Source organism: Staurois parvus, unplaced genomic scaffold (genome assembly GCF_062004578.1).
Source record: "Staurois parvus isolate SC_StPar_1 unplaced genomic scaffold, SC_StPar_1.0 ptg000344l, whole genome shotgun sequence".
NCBI lineage: Eukaryota > Metazoa > Chordata > Amphibia > Anura > Ranidae > Staurois > Staurois parvus.
In genome coordinates this window covers 2,469,492-2,496,359 of record NW_028318140.1, presented here as the reverse complement: position 1 = coordinate 2,496,359, position 26,868 = coordinate 2,469,492, and the positions used below count along the sequence as shown (strand labels likewise).

The 26,868-nt window shown below is 39.8% G+C and overlaps 1 protein-coding gene and 1 pseudogene across 1 annotated transcript in view; both read left to right on the top strand.

Moving 5' to 3' along the window:
- NDNF (neuron derived neurotrophic factor) overlaps positions 1 to 26,868 on the top strand; it is a 57,047-nt gene that overhangs the window by 21,013 nt on the left and 9,166 nt on the right. The window contains exon 2 of the mRNA XM_089684315.1: positions 26,174 to 26,367. Within this exon, the coding sequence (XP_089540441.1) occupies positions 26,183 to 26,367 (185 nt within the window). The 5' untranslated portion in view covers positions 26,174 to 26,182. The remainder of the gene's footprint in view (positions 1 to 26,173; positions 26,368 to 26,868) is intronic.
- Positions 20,029 to 20,171, top strand: LOC149456898 (U2 spliceosomal RNA; annotated as a pseudogene).

Below are 26,868 nucleotides of genomic sequence, written 5' to 3'. Positions count from 1 at the left end.
AGGGAAACTGGAAATGATGATGTCACTTCCGGGTCAGGACAAGAAGGGAAGGGGAACGAACGTGTTCTCTTTCCTCCCTACCCTCTAGATGCTGGCACACACTGAGCCAGTCCTGGGCCCAAGGGAAGTTCACACGTGGGGGGGGGGGTGGAGGCTGGCATTGTGGACTGTGTGGAAGCAATCGGGCGGCAGCGCGCTGCCACCCGAATGCTTCCACCTGACAGGTGAACCCTGCTGCTTGCCCACAGCAGGGCTAAAGGTTGAGAAAAGCTACCTGCCTGATGCCCAGAACTACATGTCCTGGGTGTTGGGCGATTCAAATTAAACATCCCTGAGGTCCCAGGCATGCAGACTGCTTCTACAAACATTTGTGAAAGAATGGGTCGCTCTCAGGAGCTCAGTGAATTCAAGCGTGGTACCGTGATAGGTTGCCAACTGTGCAATAAGTCCATCCGTGAAATTTCCTTGCTACTAAATATTCCACGGTCCCCTGTTAGTGGTATTATAACAAAGTGGAAGCAACTGGGAACAACAGCAACTCATCCGGGAAGTGGTAGGCCATGTAAAATGACAGAACAGGGTCAGCGCATGCTGAAGCACACAGTGCGCAGAAGTCGGCAATTGTCAGCAGAGTCAATAGCTAAAGATCTGCAAACTTCATGTGGCCTTCAAATTAACACAACAACAGAGAGCATAGAGAGCTTCATGGAATGGGTTTCCATGGCTGAGCAGCTGCATCCAAGCCTTACATCACCAAGTGCAATGCAAAGTGTCATATGCAGTGGTGTGAAGCACGCCGCCACTGGACTCTAGAGCAATGGAGACGTGTTCTCTGGAGTGATTAATCACACTTCTCTGTTTGGTAATCCAATCGATGTGTCTGGGTTTGGTGGTTGCCAGGAGAACAGTACTTGCCTTGCATTGTGCCAAGTGTAAAGTTTGGTGGAGGGGAAGACATGAATGAGCGAGTCTGGGGTGGAGGTACTTGACTGGCCTGCACAGAGTCCTGACCTCAACCCAGTAGAACACCTTTGGGATGAATTAGAGTGGAGACTGCGAGCCAGTCCGATATCAGTGCCTGACTTCACAAATGCGTTTGTGGAAGAATGGTCAAGCATTTCCATAGACACACTCCTAAACTTTGTGGACAGACTTCCCAGAATAGTTAAAGCTGTTAAAGCTGCAAAGGGTGGGTCAACTCAGTATTAAACCCTGCATACTAAGACTGGGATGCCACTAAAGTTCATGTGCGTGTAAAGGGAGGTGTCCCAATACTTTTGGCAATATAGTGTATGTAGAGAACAATGACAATCCCAGGAGGCAATTTTTCACTTTGCCATCTGTGTCCCATTGAAGAGATTTCCCTTCTCTTTCTGTCCAATACCCAAAACAGGAAGTGAGAGAAAATCCCTCTAAAGTGATGGAATCCCTAGTTGTCATCAAGGTCCTCAAAATTTGTATCCCCATTGGAAAATATCCTCACTCTTTCTGTTCTGGGGACAACTCAAAGTTTGGGATTTTTTTACTTTCACTCTAAGATAATGGTTAAGAGGACTAATAGAAAGAGTGCTTCTTCCTAACAGGGGCACAGGAAGCAATAAAAACCTGACAGGTGTTCTAATCCCCCTCCACTCTATCCAAATCTAAAAAATAAAGTGTTGGCTTTAGCTATACTTTAAAGCAGATTTCTAGTCACAAATAAAAAAATTAAAAGCAGTTTTTGCTTCAATCTGGACTGTTCTACACAGTACCTCTTTTGAGCCACTAGATGCCCTCAGCCATCATCATTATACCCTCTTCCAGGGTGTTCTGAACCCACCAAGTGTCTGCAATAGGACAGTGAAGAAGGAGCAGATCAGTGGCAAGCACATCTTTTTGTCATCCTGCTGTCTCCTCCTACCAGCATGAAATGTTTGACTCATTGTTCTTTTTCTTCCTCTACCACTTCAAACTTTCTTCTACATGGACTGCAGCACACTGATATCAAGACAAATTGAGGTACTTACACTGATTGTATAAAAAAAAAAATTATATATTAATAAACACAGAACTGGGGTTGATTTACTAAAGGCAAATTTGCAAGGGGATTTTCTCTTAGTTTAGCGAATGAGGTGAAGATCTCTGATATCAATCATCCAATTATGTGTCTGCAAAAAAACTTTCTTTTTTTTTTCCTTGCGTCTAATTGAGTATTCTTTCCAAAGTGAATTTTCACCACATTCACTTAACTAAGGAAAAATGCTTTTAAAGTGAAAGACCCAATTCAATTGAATAATCTCTAGTAAACCAACCTCCTTGCATGTGTTTTTTATCTGCCTACAATTCAGCTTCAATTATATCATAATCTGCAACATCCAACCAACTTAATGGGTTTTACAAACAAAAAAAAAAAGTTTTCATGAAATTACTAGAGGTTAGGGTCATCCCTCTCAATAGTTTTGGGTGCATTCTGTAGAGTTAAATCACCTAATGGTTTCTCACATCTCTCAGGGACTCCATTGTATTAAATAAAATAAGAGCAATCAACTGGCTCCATCAGTCTGCTGACCTATAGTCAGCTTGTTCAGATGCCATCATTCTTATCAGCAATAGCAATGATACACTAATATAGAACAGAGTCAAAAAGTGCAAAAAGAACAGAGTCATCCAGAGTATTTCGGGAAAGCCTTCAAAATTTACCAAACCTTTTTTTAATGGAAGTAGTGGTGTGGAAAATGAAGTGACCATAAAAATTGTTAGCATTGTTACAATTATTACTAACTCCAGGCAAAATGTTCCTAAGCTTGCCATAGATGGATTGCTTTTTTTTTTGTTTTGTTTATTTTTTTTAATCAGCTGGCGGAGTGATAGAAAAAAACAAACAGTTTTCCCTATCCACACAATCAAGGTGGATGGAGGAATCCTCCATGCTGCGCTATTGAATTTTGACAGCAGAGACTCCTCCTCTTTCAGAATACACTGATCAGCACTGATAGCACGAGAATTTTCCAACAGTCCCATTCAAGAGAAGAAGATCTTTAGACCAAGTTCTCTGTAGTGGGAATGGTCATAGTTGGATCAAAATGTGTCCAGTCCTTGCTGTACTGGCTGATTTTTGATCCATCTATGGCCACCATTGGTTTTTCTTTTTTTTTGTTTTGGATAGAGTAGAAGAGAGGTAGAACATCTGTTGGGTTTTACTGCTGTCCGTGTATTCATTAAAGAGACCTCCTCTTACTGTTTGTCTCATTTATAATGTGAAACACCCTTTACTAAAAATGGTTATTTTATTGCTGTTGTGTCTCAGTTCAAGAAACTTGCCTTCGTTTCTTGTCTCAGTAATATAGTGGTTGTAAAGGTAAAAGGTTTTTAATGCATAGAATGCATTAAGTTAAAAAACCTTTTAAGTGCAGCTCCCCCCTGCGAGCCCCTCCCCCCAATCTTGGTCCAGTGCTGTGCACTCTGCAGCAGCCCTTCTCTGCTATCACGTCTCTCATTGGCTTGGCTGAGAGCCATTCGCTCCTGCTGCTGTCAGTCAAAAAATGAGCACGGGGGGCAAGGCTAGGCACGGCTGTGTGTCTAGCCTGTACGCGTGCCTCCATAGGAAGCGGCTTCCTATGGTGGGCGTACTGTGGAGAGGAGGAGGCAGAAGCATCAGAGGGGACCCAAAAGAGAAGGATTGAGGCTACTTTGTGCAAAAACCATTGCACAGAGCAGGTAAATATGACCTGTAGCCTCCCTGGCGGTATTCCCGAGTGTAGCTTGGGGTAAAGTTTCAGCACCACAAGCGGTAACCCCGAGCTACACTCCATGCGGAGCTGCTCCGCGATCCCTCGGTCACTTACCTTGTCCTGTGCTCCCGCGATGTCCCTCCTGCAGTGTCCCTGGCAATGTAATCCGGCAGCTGCCGGCATCTGTCATCTGGGTTCCGTCCTCTGCAAGCATCGGGACGTACGGGGACGGAACGGCGGGAAATTTGAAAATGACAAAAAGTGACATTCACAAAAATCACTAAAATCACATAGTAAAACATTACTGTACAAAACCATTTCACATACATTTTGTCCCTAGTGCTTTGTCCTGTGCCCTGCCTTCATTTTTACTGTTCTTTCTGCCTGGAAACTGAGAAAAGTCCATGGCATCCAAAAAGCGTCCCTTTAGGTCAAAAGCGGTTTTAGACCAGCTAGAGAACAGCAATAGTAAATTAGAACTACTTGCAGAATTGAGTGATAATGATTCGTGGGGAAATTCGTCATCAGACACTGAAAACGATTTTGGGACTGAGTTCAGCGATGCGCGAACTTGGCGCTATATTTCAAATTTCACTGTTTTTGGTTTGATTATATTATTGAAGTAAATTTATTATTATTATTTTATTATTTTTTATGATTATTTATTAAATTATAATTTATGATTTTGTGTTTCAAGTTTTATCATACCCGGGATGTTTACTAAACTCTTGTTCAGACAGATTTCAGTGAGTTATTCCTAAGGATTACAGGCCTACAATATAAAACGCCAAATTTCCATGCAAAATAATGGTACCGCTTTCAGCACCAAAAATCTGAAATAATCATACCGCCAGGGAGGTTAATATAATTTTAAGGACACAGAAAAATCTCCCAAAAAGGATCCAAATGGCAATAAAAACCTGAAAGAGATCATAAGCCTTTCCTTACATTAACCAAAACTAAAAAAATGGCCAGACTAGGGCTCTGAATCTGAAAATTCCTTATCACTATTTTCTTTGATCACCACTTTTTGAAGCAGACACCATATGAAACATATGGCCCAATAATGTAAGATCCATAGTAGGATCAGATTACATTTCCTTCTGTGCTTAGATATTGATCCTGATTATTTCAGAAAGAATAGCCAATAAACAAAACTGAAAGTGAAATTCTAACCCGTATTTAAAATACATATGGCTACGGGACTGAATGGGTTTTCTGCTTTTTCAGTGAAAATGGGGAACCCTTTAAAATCAGAAAGCAATACATGGGGTTGATTTACTAAAGCGGGAGAGTGAACAATCTGGTGCTGCTGTGCATGGAAGGCAGTCTGCTTCTAACTTCAGATTCTTCAATTACGCTTTGATAATAAAAACTGGAAGGTGATTGGTTTCTGTGGACAGCTGCACCAGATTTTGCACTCCCCAGTTTTAGTAAATCAACCCCAATGTGTGCTGTGCACCATGGCCAATGCAATTCAGGAGTGACTGACGTGATGAACATAGCTACATAGCCAAAGTACTATATTGAAGAATTCCTGCAGAAGATTGCTTAACAAAAGATTATCATACCCAATGTGAATATTTAATATAATTTTTACTTATTTTATAAAATATACATCTGGTACTTACAAATACATGGAGGGGTTTTTCTCTTGAAACTTTTAACTTGTTAAAATACAATTTTTGTGCCTTTTACAATAGTTGATTGTTGAGCTTGTTGCAGTTTGAGGACTATCTTCAACTGTTCTCTATCAATAGTGAGAGAAACACTGAAATCCATAAATAAACAGCTCCATGGCTGAGTGCTTTTGCTTTTCGGTAACCTCTACAGCTGTCGTATTTGGAGGAATTATGTCTTTAATGGAGTACAGCTCATTTCCAGCCTGCTACATAAATGAACTGACATCAAAAGCCTGATTTGATTTGTAGAGTGCCAAGTCTGTGGAGAGCATAGATCTGTGCTCTCCAGAACACTAACTTTTACAGACACTGCTAACTAAACTGAGGGTGTCAGTTCATGCGGATACAAGCAAGTACAGGAAGGCCATCACCACAGTTAAAACACAGAACACTGTAACAGAACAAGATACAAGAAACATTTCAGAGGGTACACAATTTAGAAAGTGTCCAACAGTATTATTGAAGTGCGTGGCTGAATTTGCATCTTTTAAATAGTTAACAGAGAGAAATGTCACCGGCACACCTAGGATCTCCAACATGGGTCCAAATGGGGTTTAATGAAGGTTTACATAGTTACAGCAAGGCAACGGTTCGGAGTCTCGTAGGAGCCCTTCATCAGGCAAGTTCCAGCCGACGGTTGTTGCAACACCCACCTATTCATACAGCCATTTCTTGCAGGAAAGTGTGCTTTGGGAATATGCATTTTCATTTTAAATAGTTAACTGAAAAAAATTAGCTGACTTAAAAATGATTTAGTTCATCTATAATTACATTTTCATTATCTGTATAAAATTGAAAACAACACCAATTATATTTATTTTTGCTGAAATATGAAATTCACTTTAAAGTGGTAGTAAACTCGTTTATTTATTTTTTATTTTATCTACAGGTAAACTTATAATAAAGCTTACCTGTAGGTAAAATTAATATCTCCCAAACGTGCACTCTTTAGGAGATATTTTCTCTTTTTTAAAGCTGGCGCATATGCTCTGAAGGAACAGTACCATTCCTTCAGAGCTGTGTGCCATGGACCGGGACTCCCGTGTGCATTCGCATGAGCTTGTGAACCCGGAAGGAAGACTGGATGAAGATGGATGCCTCTGCAGCGGTGACAGAGCGCCGTTGGAGGACTTTGTTGTAAGGTACGTTTTACATAATGTGCTAGTATGCGATGCATACTAGCACATTATGACATTACCTTGCAGGGGACTTTTTTTGTTTCCTTTACTGCAGTTTACTGCTGTTTTAAAAGCCAGGGAAGAAATTAATGGATTTGATTATTGATTAACTCCACATGTAAGGGTAAAACAAATGTTAATGCCTAAGCACACTTTTGCAACTTTGACATGTGTTAGTAAAACCGTACATATTATAACTGCTTTGTGCATCCAGGTGGATTATACCTTGTTTTTTTCAGGATAATATGGACTTTCATTTGGTGGTCATTGGTAATGAGTATCTCCTGATTTTTTTTTCTTATCAAAGGAAAACTGGCCCAAAAAAAGTAAAAAAAAAAAAACAATTTTTTTAAATATAGCTGTATATTTCTTGCTACTACCATAGCCTACCTCCAAAGAACAACCCAAAATAAATTCTGCTCCTGACAATCTCAACAATACCACATATGTGTATGTTAGTTGTCTCTACCCGTAGTATAGCCCAGAACCAACAGTGCTCATTTTGCTTCTTTTTTTTTTACCCTACCTAAAATACACTGATACAAATTTTTAAAAAAAATCCTGCCCAAAAAATACTAACGCTGGCCTTTGACCCTGACCTTGGCCTTTGACCCTGAACTTGACCCAAACACTAACCCTGGCACTGATCTTGATCTAGGTATTTTTTCAATTTTTTTTTTTTTTTAATTATTATTATTTTATTTTTTAACACATTGTGAGAGAAAGAGAGAGAGAGAGAAAGAGAGATAGACAAACACGAGGGCAGGCTTCACAGTGACTGATCATTATGATAGCCAAAATAAGGTTACCACAGCGAACAGGTGACCCACAATTGGGAGTTCGGGGTGCCAATCATTAGTACGGGACCCAGGGCTTTCAGTGAGATCCCGGTCTCTGTGCTGGGGTTTCGCTGCACGGCGCGCTCCCAGCACAAAGACAGATACGCAAATATGTGGCCCCACAGAAAAAAGCCCAGTCCAGTGGAATTGCATATTTGTGTATGCTTGGTGGGTTAATTGTGTGTATACTCTATGTATACTGTGGTTATTAGTTTTAAAGTAGAACCAAAGGCAATTTTTTTTTCAGTTTAGAAAGAGTAAGGGAGGGTTACTCTGCCTCCTTGGGGTGAAATACTGTCACTTCCCATCCCATAGTCAAAAGAGGAAGTGGGAATAAATCCCTGCAAATTTAGGGAATCCCTTGGGGCTCCCCAGGTCACCAAAACGAGTGTCCCCATTGGAAGATTTCTCCTCTATTACTCTTCTGGGAACAACCCAAAATTTGGGAATTTCTTTCACTTTGACTTTCAATGACAATGGTAAACAGGACAAATAGAGAGGGTGAATCTCCCTAACAGGGGCATGTAGCAATAATAATCTAATAGGTGTTATAATCCATCTCCACTTCAAAACTGAAAAAAAGTTTTGCTTTTAGTTATACTTTAACAATTCAGTGCTTAGAATAAGGATACATCTTAGATCTTACAAGTTCATCCTCTAAATATATGATTGATTTAGTATACACGTGCTGCAAATTTATCACCAATAACAGCACCATTACAGAGAATTATTTGTTCAAGGTTGGCTGATTTCCTGGCAATCAGCAAGACTGATGTGACCATTATCGACTGTGTTGGTCATTGCAAAGGCCTGTTTTCCTCACAAAGGGCCAGAATTATTGGCCACAAATGACCACTATTGTCCTCCATGTGCGTTCACCTATTGACCCTTCCAATCTGTAGTCATGTTAGAAGCAACAGGGGCATTCTCTCCTATGTGTGTGGTCAAGTTGGGAATTTTCAGGGATGGCCTGTATATGACCTGCTTCAGTACTTTTGTTTTATATATAAAAACTGAATGACAATTGGAAGTGTAGCCTCTAGCAACCAGGAGGTTCAAGGTGTAATTTTTATCATTTGCCAAATTTTATTAGTTATCTTTGGTAATAGGTATCTATGTATAGTTTCAGAAAAAATTACCGCATACAGAGTATTCAAGCACTGAATAAGTTATTTCATAAAGCAGAAGGTGCTTGATAATGTACAGCATATGTCGTTAACAAACAGATACAGACACATAACTATAGCAACTACAGTAACACAAACATTCAGTGGGAGCAAGAGCAACCAAAGTCTGCAACTGCAGCAACTTGAAAGTGTAAAAAAAAATGAGAGGGGGATGTACAAATATTGGCTATGGACCACCAAAACCCCCAGGAGAGGGAAAAGAGAAGGAGGTAGGGAAGCGGAGTAAAGGGCCTAGGAGGTACCATTGTGCCAGGGCATTGCCCCAAACCCAGGGCACTCCAACACTGACTCGAGTGACAAAGAACAGACAAAAAAAAAAAGGTGTGCAGAATGATCTAGGCTGTCTTGCTGTCATGGAGTATCAATGTTGACAGGGTCAGGGAGTCTAAGCTAACAAGAGAAGAAAAATAGAACTTCATCCATGATTCCCATAACTTCTTGAGTTTCTCCATATTATCATCAGCAGTAAGTTTTTCAAAGAATATAACCCGGTGCTTGACTTCCATCAGGGAAACAGAATGAGTTTTCAACACACAAGCAACTACCTGTTTGGCCACAGTTGATATATGTTTTTCAAATTTGAATTGGGTTTTTGTACATAATTTAGGTTATTTGTTTAAAAGGGCCTTTTAGGGGCTTTTGCTAAAAACCTGTTGATAACCATTTATTTCAAGCTGTAGTTTTTCTAAGGCTTGCTAGAACTGGTGAACTGATTGGTTCCTGTAACTATCATATTTTACTTTCATAAAGTGTGTTTTTTTTTATTGACGTCTTGATCTCATGGCATTCACAAATGTATACTGTATAAATCAGATCATGCCTACTGCCCAGTACTTTGGCGCTCCAGCAAAGGGTCACCTGACTTAAAGCCAGCATTATGTAATATGACCTTCAACAGCTCTGCAGAGTGAGCACTTACCTCATGAGAAAGTAAGTGCCTTCAATTTACACCTTCCCAACTGCCTCAACATATTATAAAGTGCACCTAAACTTCGAAACTAGGTTAATTTTATTTCTTTAAATCACAGTATCACTAGGTTTGCAGTCTTAAAAAAATGTATATGACAAAGCATATTAAATTAACTACTGTCCACTCCGTTAGTCCATTGCAGTCTGTTTAGAAGTTATTTAAACCAATAACAATTATCAGTTAATGTTTTGTGTAATTATACATTCATATTAATTAGGCACATTTAATAGTAAGTCAATCACTTGTCTATGTATTTCTATTCTACCTGTGGCTAGTTGTCTTGGGTTTTTCCCCCCATGTTAGTAAATCATTGTGAAAACCATTGTGAACTATGGTAACAAAATTCTTGTTGTCTTTTAAGTTCTTACATGAAAGTAGTTGCTAGTGGCTTTCATATCCATTGCCTTTGTGAGATGAAAGGGTGTTGCATCTTTTAAAATAAAGGAGTTTTTGTAGAATACTAACCTTCACAATCAGTCCTGAAATACATTATTGTAGTCCCTGATGATGTGAAATATGAGCTTCAAAAAAGCACAAATAATGCATTTTTAATACCCAGATAGCTAAACTACCATCCATTCAAAAAGTGCCAGAATCAGCTTTGGGAAAGAAAACTTCTGTATAGCCAAAACATGTTCAATGATTAAGAAAAGTGCGAATGCGTTTGATAGCATTTACATATATTGGGACTGAATGCTTAGAAGCGAATACATATCTGAACTTACATTGACAGTTCAACTATTGTAAAGATTGTGTGGAGTAGGGCCATTTTTTTAATAGAACAGTGGCTCTGTTGGGGGAGCCATGTGTGAAAGTCCTCACCTTGCCTTGCAGGGTTGTGGATGCTTGCTGTTGCAATAGACTCTAAGGAAACAGGAAAAAGATGCAAAAGCTGCATTTTGGTACAATTTCATTAGTGTCCCTATTGCATACAACAGCCAAGACCATATTTGGTTAGAGAACGGGTCTTAACAACAGTAGTGCGTGCTGGTAGGGGCTGCTATAACTTACTGCCGTAAAGTGGTTATAAAGGCTCAAGGTCTTTTTACCTTCATGCATTCTATGCATGTAGATAAAAAAACCTTCTCTGTGCAGCATCCCCCCAGCCCCCCCTAAAACTCACCTAAGCTCCCTCTCGATCCAGCGAAGTGCACTGTCTTGGCTATCCCAGGACTCCCTCTCCTCATTGGCTGAGACAGAAGCGGGATCCATTGGCTCCCACTGCTGTCAATCACAGCCAGTGAGCCAATGAGAAGAGAGAGGGGGTGGGACCAAGCCACAGCTCTGTGTGTGATTGGACACATGAAGCAGCTGGTGCCCCCATAGCAAGCAGCTTACTGTAGGGGCACCTGACAGGAGGTAGGGGCCAGAAGCGATGGCGGGGAACCCGAGAAGAGGAGGATCCAGGCTGCTCTGTGCAAAAGCACTGCACACAACAGGTAAATATAGACATGTTTGTTATTTTTCTGTTATTTGAATTTGACTAAGCTACCAGACATAACTTCTGGTTCTTGGTGTTTATCCTTTAAACGGTGAAGTTAGATCTAACAGTTTTTAAATACTCTATACTGGAAATTTTCAACTATGTCCAGCTAGGCAGTGTTTTGTGGCCTTATCATGCTGAAAATATTGTACATCTTGCTTGGCAGGACTTTGGAGAAAAACTCTTCTTAAAAGTTGACTGCAGTGTTTTCATGTTTTCTTGTGAACGTTCAACCAACTCCATGGCAGGGCAATAAAAATCATCTGCAGAAAGTATACAGTAGTGTAGAAAACAGTGGGTAAAATTGCCAGGTATAGCCTTTATGCCTTTGTCCCAGCTTTGTGTCCAGAACTGGTGGTTTATAGCAGAGATATGGCCTCAGAGAGTCATACTTGGCACTTACATACTGCTGTTTTGTTTGTTAGCTTTTACCAGCACAAGACAGAAATCAAAGCCTTATTTGATAAAAAATCATGATGCCATATCTTACACTAACAAGTTTTAAGCTACAGTATATGGTAGTAGTGCTTTGCAGCTTGCCAATGGGTATCAGGGAAAATTTGTAGTAATCTACTAAAAAAAATAAGTATAATAAAGAATATTGAATTATTTAGCTAAATGTAATCTAGTACATTAAATAAACTGTAATGAAACAAACTAGTGTTCCTTAATTTTAGTAAAGCTTAACCCAACAGGATTTAGATAAGTCAATATAGTAGCAACTTTCAAAACAGTAGTATGCTTGTTTTTGATGCCAAAATCTAATGCAGATTAGGGTGTGAAGGTTTGGGCACTGGGAACAAAATTACCCAATGCCTCCTAAACTGTCACATATCACTAGCACATAATCACTTCCTAAACCTGTCCCTCTCACACTTTATTGTTACAATTTCAGCAACCCTTTCAGAAATTAAGCATTAACACTTGACCTCTCTTCCAACACCCAAACTTAACACTTAACTTACAACTGAAAAGTAACCCCTAATACAAAGGGGTCTATTTATTAAAAATGTTGCTGTAGGAATGTCCCAGCATTCACACAACTGTCTAGAATAGTCCCAGTAATCTGTCCAATATGTTTATTTCCTGTGATCAGTTTCATGTAGTATTCCTAATGAGTACCATATTTTTCACAACATAAGACGCACTTTTTTCCCTCCAAAAAATTGGGGGAAATGTCAGTGCATCTTATGGAGCAAATATGGAGCAGCCGGCCCTGTATTCCCGCCGCTGTCGTGTTAGAATACTGGGCCAGCCACTCGGCTCTACTGTGCAGAAGAACCTACTGTTCGGTCCTACCTGTTCCTCGGTCTAGCGGTGTCCTGCTTTCACTGGCCGTCTTCTCTCCCTGGCGCTGGCATCTTCAGTGTGGGCACCCGGCTGTGACAGCTTACGGATTCACAGCCGGGTGCCCACTGTGCATGCGCGAGAAGCGCTACACTTTGTGAATGGCCACCTGTCACGTAATGTATATCCCAGCTCCCCTGTACTCCATTATAGTGATATGACATGTATACAGTAATGATTACTGTATACATGTCATATCACTATAATGGAGTACAGGGGAGCTGGGATATACATTACTGTGTACATGTCATATCACTAATGGAGTACAGGGGAGGGGGATATACATACTGTATACATGTCATATCACTATAATGGAGTACAGGGGAGCTGGGATATACATTACTGTATACATGTCATATCACTATAATGGAGTACAGGGGAGCTGGGATATACATTACTGTATACATGTCATATCACTATAATGGGGTACAGGGGAGCTGGAATATACATTACTGTATACATGTCATATCACTATAATGGAGTACAGGGGAGCTGGGATATACATACTGTATACATGTCATATCACTATAATGGAGTACAGGGAGCTGGGATATACATTACTGTATACATGTCATATCACTATAATGGAGTACAGGGGAGCTGGGATATACATTACTGTGTACATGTCATATCACTATAATGGAGTACAGGGGAGCTGGGATATACATACTGTATACATGTCATATCACTATAATGGAGTACAGGGGAGCTGGGATATACATTACTGTATACATGTCATATCACTATAATGGAGTACAGGGAGCTGGGATATACATTACTGTATACATGTCATATCACTATAATGGAGTACAGGGGAGCTGGGATATACATACTGTATACATGTCATATCACTATAATGGAGTACAGGAGAGCTGGGATATACATTACTGTATACATGTCATATCACTATAATGGAGTACAGGGGAGGGGGATATACATACTGTATACATGTCATATCACTATAATGGAGTACAGGGGAGCTGGGATATACATACTGTATACATGTCATATCACTATAATGGAGTACAGGGGAGCTGGGATATACATTACTGTATACATGTCATATCACTATAATGGAGTACAGGAGAGCTGGGATATACATACTGTATACATGCCATATCACTATAATGGAGTACAGGGGAGCTGGGATATACATTACTGTATACATGTCATATTACTATAATGGAGTACAGGAGAGCTGGGATATACATTACTGTATACATGTCATATCACTATAATGGAGTACAGGGGAGGGGGATATACATACTGTATACATGTCATATCACTATAATGGAGTACAGGGGAGCTGGGATATAAATACTGTATACATGTCATATCACTATAATGGAGTACAGGGGAGCTGGGATATACATACTGTATACATGTCATATCACTATAATGGAGTACAGGGGAGCTGGGATATACATTACTGTATACATGTCATATCACTATAATGGAGTACAGGGGAGCTGGGATATACATTACTGTATACATGTCATATCACTATAATGGAGTACAGGGGAGCTGGGATATGCATACTGTATACATGTCATATTACTATAATTGGAGTACAGGGGAGCTGGGATACACATACTGTATACATGTCATATCACTATAATGGAGTACAGGGGAGCTGGGATATACATTACTGTATACATGTCATATCACTATAATAGAGTACAGGGGAGCTGGGATATACATTACTGTATACATGTCATATCACTATAATGGAGTACAGGGGAGCTGGGATATACATACTGTATACATGTCATATCACTATAATGGAGTACAGGGGAGCTGGGATATACATTACTGTATACATGTCATATCACTATAATGGAGTACAGGGGAGCTGGGATATACATTACTGTATACATGTCATATCACTATAATGGAGTACAGGGGAGCTGGGATATACATTACTGTATACATGTCATATCACTATAATGGAGTACAGGAGAGCTGGGATATACATTACTGTATACATGTCATATCACTATAATGGAGTACAGGGGAGGGGGGATATACATTACTGTATACATGTCATATCACTATAATGGAGTACAGGGGAGCTGGGATATACATTACTGTATACATGTCATATCACTATAATGGAGTACAGGGGAGCTGGGATATACATTGCTGTATACATGTCATATCACTATAATGGAGTACAGGAGAGCTGGGATATACATTACTGTATACATGTCATATCACTATAATGGAGTACAGGAGAGCTGGGATATACATTGCTGTATACATGTCATATCACTATAATGGAGTACAGGGGAGCTGGGATATACATTACTGTATACATGTCATATCACTATAATGGAGTACAGGGGAGCTGGGATATACATTGCTGTATACATGTCATATCACTATAATGGGGTGCAGGGGAGCTGGGATATACATTACTGTATACATGTCATATCACTATAATGGGGTACAGGGGAGCTGGGATATACATTACTGTATACATGTCATATTACTATAATGGAGTACAGGGGAGCTGGGATATACATTACTGTATACATGTCATATCACTATAATGGAGTACAGGAGAGCTGGGATATACATTACTGTATACATGTCATATCACTATAATGGAGTACAGGGGAGGGGGGGATATACATTACTGTATACATGTCATATCACTATAATGGAGTACAGGGGAGCTGGGATATACATTACTGTATACATGTCATATCACTATAATGGAGTACAGGAGAGCTGGGATATACATTGCTGTATACATGTCATATCACTATAATGGAGTACAGGGGAGCTGGGATATACATTACTGTATACATGTCATATCACTATAATGGAGTACAGGGGAGCTGGGATATACATTGCTGTATACATGTCATATCACTATAATGGGGTACAGGGGAGCTGGGATATACATTACTGTATACATGTCATATCACTATAATGGAGTACAGGGGAGCTGGGATATACATTACTGTATACATGTCATATCACTATAATGGGGTACAGGGGAGCTGGGATATACATTACTGTATACAGTTTTATATTTTGGACTTATTCTAAAGAAAAATGTAATTAAATAAGTTTTAAGGGGGCGTGGTTGGGGCGGGCTGGGGGTGGGCTTTGGATACGGGCTGGGGGTGGGGTTGGGGGTGGACCTGGGCAAGGTTGGGTGGGGCAACTGGTGGAGAGTAAGTTTTGTGACCCGCTAGTAGGTCTGGACTCGAAATTTTAACCCCTGTCCTATACTATGTCCACAGTCTCTGATCATCTCCTCTACTGTGTCCGCAGTCTCTGGTCATCTCCTGTACTATGTCCGCAGTCTCTGGTCATCTCCTGTACTGTGTCCGCAGTCTCTGGTCATCTCCTGTACTGTGTCCGCAGGCTCTGGTCATCTCCTGTACCATGTCTGCAGTCTCTGGTCATCTCCTGTACTATGTCTGCAGTCTCTGGTCATCTCCTGTACTGTGTCCGCAGTCTCTGGTCATCCCCTGTACTGTGTCCGCAGTCTCTGGTCATCTCCTGTACTGTGTCCACAGTCTCTGGTCATCCCCTGTACTGTGTCTGCAGTCTCTGGTCATCTCCTGTACTGTGTCCGCAGGCTCTGGTCATCTCCTGTAGTATGTCCGCAGTCTCTGGTCATCTCCTGTACCATGTCTGCAGTCTCTGGTCATCTCCTGTACTATGTCTGCAGTCTCTGGTATCTCCTGTACCGTGTCCGCAGTCTCTGGTCATCTCCTGTACTATGTCTGCAGTCTCTGGTATCTCCTGTACCGTGTCCGCAGTCTCTGGTCATCTCCTGTACCATGTCTGCAGTCTCTGGTCATCTCCTGTAGTAAGTCTGCAGTCTCTGGTCATCTCCTGTACCATGTCTGCAGTCTCTGGTCATCTCCTGTAGTAAGTCTGCAGTCTCTGGTCATCTCCTGTACTATGTCTGCAGTCCATTGATTCAAAATATTTTTTTCTTGTTTTCCGCCTCTAAAATCTAGGTGCGTCTTATGGTCAGGTGCATCTTATGGAGCGAAAAATACGGTACTTACCTGAAATGCCTCAATCAGGAAAGTATAGCATTATGGCCAGTTGATCGAGTTAATGATCATAGGAAATAAACATATTGGACACATTACAAGGGTTATTCGTGATGGCTGTGAGAATGTTTAGACATTTGAACAGCAAATATTGCTTTAATCTGTGTTTTTTTAATACCTTTGTAGAAAATAACACCTGGCTTTAGGCTTAATTCTAACTGAACCCTAACTGAATTAATGATTTTGTAAATATCTGTATAATAGAAAAGGTTTTGTTTAATTATGAAAAACATGGTTTTACCAAAAACCAAGTGAAACTTTTTAAAAGCTTTAATTAGAGTGGGAAAGGCTTAGAATTTCTGTCAGTTTTTTTTATTATTGAGTCCTGGTTCGTAAAATTTCCCCTTTCTTCCTGTCCCAGACTCTACACAGGAAATTAGGGAAATCTGTCCAATGTGGACACAAACAGCACTGCAAAACTGAAACAGAGACGCTGACCCCTTTGCCAAAGTACTTTTATTGCATTACCAAGCCACAAAGGAAAGGAAGGGAAATTTCTGTGGAGGGGTCACAAGCAATAATAAAAATCACAATCATTGACATAACAATAGCCATAGCAGCCCCTATGGCTCTTTTAGTGCCTGGGGGTGGGAAGAGGCCTCATTAGTGGGGCTGTTCAGGCAATTTGCAAATAGAAAATCTGTGTTTATGTGAAGATTGCACAAATCCAGTACTGCATTATTAAAGTTGTTGAAAATGACCCTGTATCCCCTGTGACATTTGCAATCAAGAAGAGCTGTTGTCAGATGTACATGAGGGAACTATTGAAAAGTATTCACTAGTCACAGATTCCTCACTACAGTCTGTGCAGTAAGGAGTATTTGTTTAATTGTCTTAACCACTTCCATATCGGCCACTTTTACCCCCTTCCTGCCCAGGCCAATTTTCATGTTTCAGCACTCTCACACTTTAAATGACAATTGCACGGTCATGCAACACTGTTCCCAAACAAAATTTTTATAATTTTGTTCACACAACTAGAGCTTTCTTTTGGTGGTATTTAATCACCACTGGGGTTTCTTATTTTCTGCTAAATTAACAAAAAAGACCGAAAGTTTGCAAATAAATAATTGTTCTTCATAAATTTAGGCCAAGATGTTTTGTATTCTGCTACATTTCTTTGGTGAAATTTATCAATTCTGAAGTACTGACAGCCAATCTAATTTCTTAAGGCCCAAAAATGTCAGAATAGAAAAGATTTCCCCCAAATTACTCCTTTTTACAGTCCGACGTATTTCATAAGAGGCATGGCAAGTTTTTTTAATTTGAAGTTGTAATTTTTTTGTCCTAATTTTTCGGAAAATTAAGAAATTTAAAAAATTATTTTCACAATTTTTTTTTTACATACTGTCACCAGTGCAGTACAGTGTCATCATATAACTGGTGTGGCGGTGATCAAGGACACTGACTGGTGACAGTACGGAAAAAAAAATTCATAATTTTTTTTCAATTTTTTTTTTATTATTTTTTTGTTTTGTATTACATTTTTTTCACTTTTTTAAGATTTTTTTTTCATATTACACTATGACCAAAGTAGTATGATGTTACAGTAGTAACATTGTACAACATTAGGGAAATGATCAGTATTTTATTTTTTTTTTACACAATTTGATTCGTTATAGCAAATAATTTCTTTGCTATAAGAAGCATTTAACTGAATGAAATCGATTCATTCAAGTTTTTTTGTTGTGATTAGCTGTGATTGGCCACGGCTAATCACATGACACAGATGGGCTGTGATTGGCCCAGCCTGTGCATGTGATCACTGTGACCATTCACAGCTAGACACACTTGTGTGCAATGGATGGCATGAAAAGAAGCCATCCACTGTTTACAACTGTCATGTGACCTGCTGTGATTGGTACTGGCAACGGGGCCGGTACAGAGATCTGTCATTGGTCATGTCCAAGGTACACAGCCAGTGACAGATCCCGCCACAGCGCGGCCCTGCGGGTACATGCCAGGCGCAATCCAGGAAGGATGTTATATGACGCCCTCCCGGAGGAACGAGAGGCTTGCCCAGCCATCATTTTACCATAGGCCGGACGGGAAGTGGTTAATAGTGTATATTCATAGCCCTTGGAGCTGTTGGTCATCCCCACCAGCACTGAAATGAACCCCTCTTTCTCAGGCTATAAAAATCTTAGAATTACTTTATGTTAAAGTGTTTCTCTTTTTCAGTTTTGGATAAAGTGGATAGGAGTGAAATATTATTCACTTTTGGAGATTTCCTCTAACTTCCTCTCGTGTTTCTGGAGGTTTCAGGGAGTTAAGCGAAATCTCCCCAATTGGACACAGACAACAAAAAAAATAAACTGATTACGGCTAAATAGAAATGTGAGCTATACTGACACTTTAAGATCAATGACAGTAGGGCCCCATCAAAATTTTGCTATGGGGTCCCATGATCTGTAGTTACACCCCTAATGATAATAGTTATTCCAACTATTTGCCACTTTTAAAAAACTGTCTAGAGCTCTAGAATTTTTTTTCTAAATTGAAAACATTTATTTATTTCCCTGTAGTAGCGGCAGTAAAATGAGCTTTTAAATTTCTCTAGAAACAAGCAGCCCAACAGTATAAATCTTTAAGATTAGAGTATAATATGTCTGACAAAATACATACTTAATCGTGACCCACACACGTGCTTGTGCCAGCAAAAATGAACACAACGTTCCTTAACTCCTGCTTGCTAACTTCCAATCATGGTCTTTCGCTCCCTGTAATTATGCACTGGATTTTATCTGTTCCAGATGCATTGTTTTAACTATACCAGATTAATTGGAGGCAGTAAATTGCAATCATGACTCTTTAACTTGATGACAGTGTAGCGTTGAGGTGAATGTTTTACCCAGATCAAGGCAGCGAGGATAATTTTGTTAACTTTAATTTCATTAGATTTTTATTATTGGAGCAATGGCTTTGGCATCCTTCAAAATACTAAATTTAACTGCAGATGGATGGGAGAGCAACAAGGAATACTGGATCCTTTAAATTTATGGAGAAATACAAAAGGAACCCATAAAAGGGATTATAGTGCTTCGGCTTTCTTTTATTATGTAAGATGATCCGTTCAATAGTTCTTGTTTTTTTGTGACCAAACTCTTAGTATGTGCTAGGCAGTGAAGACTGCTGAGCTTACAGTATTGCAACACAAAGGAAAATAAATGAGCAGAAAGCATTGGGTATGAGTGTAACACAGCGAGGACTGTAGATTGCATTCTAGTTATGTTTATTAATATAAGCTGTGCCAATAAAGGTATAGTTAGGCAGGAGAATACCAGCCAATTCAGTGCCATGGGGTTCTAGGTCACAGTCTAATGAAATACTCAACAAACAGAGCCTAATCATTTTACATTAAACAGAAAGAGTACAACTGTATCAATAAAGGTAAAAGACCGTTATAAAGGAATCATTCTTTTACAATGGCTCTTACATGCCATAAGTGAACCTCCCAGGCAGTATTGGAGGCCACCAGTGCTATTTCTGTGGTAAAGCATACAGCTTGACTGATAGTTAAATGTCAACTTCAGTAATAGCCAGGGGCGGACTGGCTTCTCGGCCTTTTGGCTAAGATCAAGTGTAGTATCTGTTCTTATCAGTGTCCAGTGGGGGTGCTCCCGGCCATTCTAGCTTTGCGGGGATGGCTGTTGTATAGTACCCTCACTGGTATGATGGGGGTCTGGACGGCTAGTACCGGGGGGACAGAAACCGGGGAGCGCCACGAGTTAAGCTGGGGTCCTGGGAGTAATTCCCCCGAGGAGACCGGAAGGACCCAGTACCTCCTGATTTGGACGGATCTACCTTGTCTGGCCAGGGGCTGAGAAGGCAGAAAGTCCGCAAACTCAGTGCCCCCTGAGTAGTCGCCTCAGGGGTGCCACTAGTAAAACCTGGGTGTGGGACCCCACTGTGTGAAGATGGCACAAGGTAACTGTTTTTACACTCTTTTTGCACAGCGCCCTAAGGACCAGGCCTTTTGGCTAAGTTCAGGGCAATTTTTGCTACAGGCCTCAGGGCCTGGTCTGTGCACAATTTGGCACGGTACCACTTTTTTATTTTTTATCTATTTAATTTAATCACTCCCACGTTTTGTCACTTTTTTCTGCTTTTGTGTGTGTTTTTCACAGGATGGAGGGTGTGGGTCCTCGGGCCTTCCCTGAAGTCTAGGGGGAGGATGTGTGGCCTTTTGGTTCCTTCCTCCCCTGATCCCTAGGGGGTTTTCTCTTTGGGAGAGCCCCCTGACCAAGTACTGGGTGTCTGGCTTCGGCTGGACACAAGAAACGGTGGTCCACCAGGCCTTTTGGCCAGGAGGACCAAATGGGAACCTTGTCCCTGTCAGGAGCTTCGTGCCCCGGGGGATCAGGGTAGTGGTCCAGCCCCTTTAGGGGTAGGACAAAAGCACACCCCTAAGTGCACTTTTTCGTGTGGTGTTCGCACTTGCACTTTTTTTGTGATCACTTATGGGTTTTTCGTTGTAGTTTGCACGTTTGCGGACTTAAAAAAAAAAAAAATAGCCAGGGGCGGACTGACAACTCATGGGGCCCCTGGGCAACAGGGGATCATGGGGCCCCTGTGTCCTTGCCCAAACTCAAAAAAGCCTATGAAAAAGGTACCAGGGGCATCTCATGGGGCCTCCTACTGACCCCGGGCCCTCGGGCAGTGCCTGAGTTTCCAAATGGTCAGTCCACCCCTGGTAATAGCACTGCTTACAGGACTGGGCAGTGGTATCTTTCTGCCTTGGTTGGGGGCCTCACCTGGGCCATCAAAACAGGTTCCTTTAATTTTTTTTTTCTTATTCAGTAAATATATAGATTGAAAACAATGCATGCGTTGCATCATCTACTGTTACAATAGTCTCCATTCTGAGAGCAAAAAATTAAACTGTAAATAGTTTTATGGAGAAAATGTTTTGATTAGACACATTTTATTTCCACTATTAATGTTCCAAATTCCAGTTATTAAAAATATGTATTGCATATTTTAGGAATATAAATAAGTGCAGAGAAAAAATAGATCTATAATTCAAAAAATAACCATATAATGTGTTATATTCTGTTAATCCATGTTCACCTAAGGCTGAAATATTTCATATATCTCTGCAAGTAAGATTTTTACATAGCACTAACAAAAGCATGGCATTTCATATATAGAAAAAATGAGAACTTTTTATTAAAAATATGTATTGCATATTTTAGGAATATAAATAAGTGCAGAGAAAAAATAGATCTATAATTTAAAAAATAACCAGAATTTGTTATATTCTGTTAATCCATCTCTTACATACAGAGATATATGAAATATTTCAGCCTTAGGTGAACATGGATTAACAGAATATAACACATTATATGGTTATTTTTTAAATTATAGATCTATTTTTTCTCTGCACTTATTTATATTCGTAAAATATGCAATACATATTTTTAATAAAAAGTTCTCATTTTTTCTATATTTGAAATGCCATGCTTTTGTTAGAGCTATGTAAAAATCTTAGTGCTATGTAAAAATCTTACATACAGAGACATGAAATATTTCATGTCTCTGTATGTAAGATTTTTACATAGCACTAAGATTTTTACATAGCACTAACAAAAGCATGGCATTTCAAATATAGAAAAAATGAGAACTTTTTATTAAAAATATGTATTGCATATTTTACGAATATAAATAAGTGCAGAGAAAAAATAGATCTATAATTTAAAAAATAACCATATAATGTGTTATATTCTGTTAATCCATGTTCACCTAAGGCTGAAATATTTCATATATCTCTGTATGTAAGATTTTTACATAGCACTAACAAAAGCATGGCATTTCAAATATAGAAAAAATAAGAACTTTGATTATATTTTGTGTGTTCTGGCATGTCAGTAGTAATTTTGTGTCTTGTAGATGAGACCTGTTCAAATCTTCTTTCTGTTTTTCCTCCTTTATTTAATCCGGATCAAAAACTGAGAGAAAATTCCTAATACATAATGACCAGCCAGACGCTGAGTGTTTTTCTTCATTCTATTAATTAGTCCTCCCACATGAAAGAGGATTATGGAACGTTGTCATATAGAAGCTAACTTTAAGGACATATGACATTGCAGAGGGCGCACTGTGGAAAGAAATGCCTATAAAGAACATCATGGCCGAATCACAAAGTTTTAAGTTTTTATACGAAATATCACGAGTCACTTCAGCATGACAAGAGAAAGCTTTATTACGGTCATGCAGTTCTGCTTCAGTACTTGAAATATGTCTTTGATTATTTAAAAGGAACAGTAAGAGTGAGTGGATTAGCTTTGCTTTGCTTCATCTATCTCTTAAAATATTCCCACAGTACAAATGACCTGCTTCCATTTTCATAATGTTCAGAGCTCAAATAATAATAAGGGGAAAGCATCCTTTCATCTTTTAAGTAATATGACACAATACATTGTGTCGATAAATCTTATGGCATATTTTAAAAGGCAAATTTGCTTTAGGGAATACAGCAGCACCCATTGGTGCTGTTAAGATCCACCAGCTTCTAGTAAGTAGGAATATGTAATCTTCTTTGGGTGAGAAGTGAAGAGGACCGCAAGACATTTCATGTTCAAATATTGCAGTTCTGTTTTAAAAGAAAATGAAAATGACATGCTAACTTTGTGCCCCAGTGATTATGGTCACCAGGCCAGACAGAACGGGTGAATCTTCCTTCTCACATGTAACCCACGTACGGGCGGCTAAGTGACCATGGAATTGAGCAGCACCTCACTCTGCCTTAGACAAAAAGATCTCAGGCCGCTGCGGCCACTTCATTCTATCTAAGGCAAGTCATCGATGATTTGATTTGCAGCCCATGGGTAAATGCATCCCATAGAGCTATTGTGTTCTGCCAGCAGGGAGCCTTTCCAGTTGGTAGAACACAATGATTACGACAAGCGGCTATAGCCACCAGCATTGTAAAAAATCCAACAGGCTGGTTGTATCCAAGTCAATGGATGAATCGACTTCAGTACAACCTGCCTCCCCATAGATGGATTGAATCTTGGCCGGACCCTGCTGAACCAGCTGAGATTTGATCAATCTATTGCCAGTTTAAGGGTGAATTCAAACTGGAGAGCTTATCACTCGGACAGCTGTCCATTCCCGACTGCGCTAGGGGGCAGTGTGGTGTGCAATTCAGAGCATCACACAGCTCCCTTTTTTTTGTACAAACTTTATTTGAAATGTACTGAAGTACACTCCATTCATGTCAAGCTTCTCTGCTGTGCAGTGCCTTACAGTTCTGTAGTATGCTGCATTTAATTACTGCTCTGGGCTGCATTGCAGTGTGAATGGGACGCACAGAAAACAATTGTTTTCTGTGTCCCTGCAGTTACAGGCATTTTACGATGCAGGAAAATGCCAGTCATTTTACTGTATGTGTGAATTTGCCATAAAGAAATAAAAAAAAAAAAAAAAACTTTAGATTCACTTTAAAGCCCAACTGTTTGTTATATTAGCATGTCAAAGGGTTACAGTCTGTATTCATACGTGTGTATTAGGAATAAAATCAACAGAAAGAAATACTGCTCTACAGAATCTATATGTTATTAGTTGGCATGAAATGCCTAAAAGGCTTTTCTACTTTTTTTTACTTTCCTTCTTGCTGCATAGAAACAATTGTCCCTATTGGAAAACTTCACCTCTGTTCCTGGTCTACTGACAACTCAAAATGGTTGATTTCCCCTCTCTCTCTTTGTCCCAGTGACAATGGTCACCAGGCCAAATGAGGAGGATTAAAGTGGTGTTAAAGCCTAAACATTTTTTACCTTAATGCATTCCCTGCGTTAAGGTAAAGAACTGTTTGAGTGTGTGTATTGCCCCCTCTGTCCTAGGATACTTACCCAAGTTCTCACTCGATCCATTGTAGTGCCCATCTGCAGCAACTCACTCTCAGATGAGGTGGTGAGGTCAAGCCTCGCTGTCTATGTCTACAGACACAGGCAGCACAGCTCAGGAGTGAGCCTGCAGGTGTGCCACAATAGGAAGCAGGTGCCTATGGTAGCACACTGAGGGAGGAGCCAGGTGCTCCGGCGGGGCGCCACAGCAAAGGAAGATCAGGGCTGTTCTGTGCAATACCATTGCACAGAACAAGGTAAGTATGACATGTTTATTATTTTAAAAGAAAAAAAAACATTTTGAATTTACAAATGCTTTAACCTCCCCAATTGGAACACGGCACCAATAAAAACCTGGCATCTAATCATTATTGTTCTATTCATACCAAAAAAATGGCTTTGGATACAGAATAAATATACAGTATCACAAATAGAGAAGACCGAACTAATCTGCTATGGTTTGACCTGGCTCATGCCAGTCAACTTGAAGTGAAGATTTGCAAATTTTTGGTGAGGGGTGTAGTGCTCAACTGCAATACTTCCATACCATATTATATTAGGTGACATCTAGAGAGCTTTCACATGTTGACATGCAGGTGTCCCAGCTTCTCCTGAGAGCACAGAAGCACATGTTAGCTAATACCAATCAGCAGAGAGATCTCTGTGACACACTTTACTTAAAGACTTTATTAAGTCTTTGATTGCCATACTCATCATCACTGCCATGATCAGAACTCAGCCAAACAGCAGTCCCTCTTGCATTCTTTATTTTAACCCCTTTTTAGCTGCAAAGTTGCTGGCAAATATTTGATGTGCTAATTAACTGTTAGTGCTGGAGAAACGAATACTGTATATCACCTTTCCTGATTTCTTTGTGGTTTATGATTATAAGGTCATTAATACAGCTAATTTTCGGCAGGATCAGATTTGGAGTCTCTTTGTTTGAGCGGTCATAGTAGGAATGGTGAGGAAATTAGAAGTAACTGGGACATAGGTATAAGATATGGGATAGCCTTCTGCTTTCATCAATGACTTTTACAACAGTCCTCTTAGATTCCTAGCATAATGAAAGGGGATAGGAGTGTGTTTGAGTATCTGAGCTTCTGTCTGAATGAGACCCAGACAAATTAGTATTATGTATATTCTTATTAATGCCTTCGCCAAACTGGATCTGTGCAGGCTGCCTGCCTAAATTCAAGTAGCCCAAGGGTGCAAGAAGCTGCTGGTACTCAAGCAGCCGTCATGAGGTTCTTGAGTTACAGCCAGGTCACACAGTGTCAACTTTGTCTGCACTCGGTATTTGAGGTATCCAAATAGGCATAGACATAAGATGGCAATCAGACATCTGAATACTAGTCATTTTATCAGATGATACGTGTAGATGTGTGTAGCTTTAGATTTTCTAAGCATAGGCATATGGACTAAGCAGATCCCTTAAGCTTGAACCATCTTTTAGTATTGGAGAAGTAATCAATCGCATACAATTGAAGCGCTGTGCATTCATGTGATATTAAGAGCTACTGCATCCTGCTTATGTAGTTTATACAAGAGGAAGCCATTTGTTCCATCTTCTTAGTGATTAATCACTAGCAATTAATCGGTAGCAATTTTAAAGGTGTGATTGATCTATAAATTGCCCATGAATTCATGTACGTAGTTGAACTAACGACTTTAGAAAAAAATAAAACAATAGCAGCTCAAAAAGAAAAATGGCCCACTACTCTATGTTTTCTCTATACTACTACATCTCTTTAAGGCAATTTCATCCATTTTTAATGTAAATGCTTAATTCAAAATGTTTGTGTCTTTATTGTATAATTTTATTGTAATGTCTCTTTTCTTGTACAGGATTACAGGATGTTATCGCATTGGTACACAATATTGGTTCTATTACCAGTTTGTTTAAAGTCCCAGAAACTGCCCACTAGAGATGAAGAATTGTTCCAAATGCAGATTAAAGAGAAATCAGTTTTCCACGATTCATCCATAGTACCTGATGGAGCAGAGATTGGTGGCTACCTGTTCAGAGACAATCCTAAAAGGTATTTTATATGTGAATATGTGCAAACAAAAATAAAAAATAAGGATCTATGGGTGTCTACATATACAGTACACGTGTGGGTTTCTGTTACGCAGTAGCTTATTGCAAGGTTCCAAGCTTTTTCTAAGGGCTTGTACACAATCACTCAATTTTAATGAGCATTCCTGATCACTGGTAAACACCCAAAATCATGGGTGTAACAGTGTCCACTGAGCAGTTGGCTCAGTACATAATGTCTTGTTTGTCAAGCTTTGAATCACTTCCCAACAAATACTGTATTTGACAATCATGCTGCACCACTCGATTGACTTTAACTCACATTGATTGCTCCATTAGGAAAGCATACTGAAGATAGGAAAGCACAATTCAAGGACAGACACTGGGTGCTCTGCCTCTGCATCCAGCTCCCGTGGAGACTTATCCTAAGCAATGTATTGGACTTAACTCCTTTCTCAAGTTCATGTCAGTGTGGTTAACTGTTTTTTGTATGGGACTGGCTGAT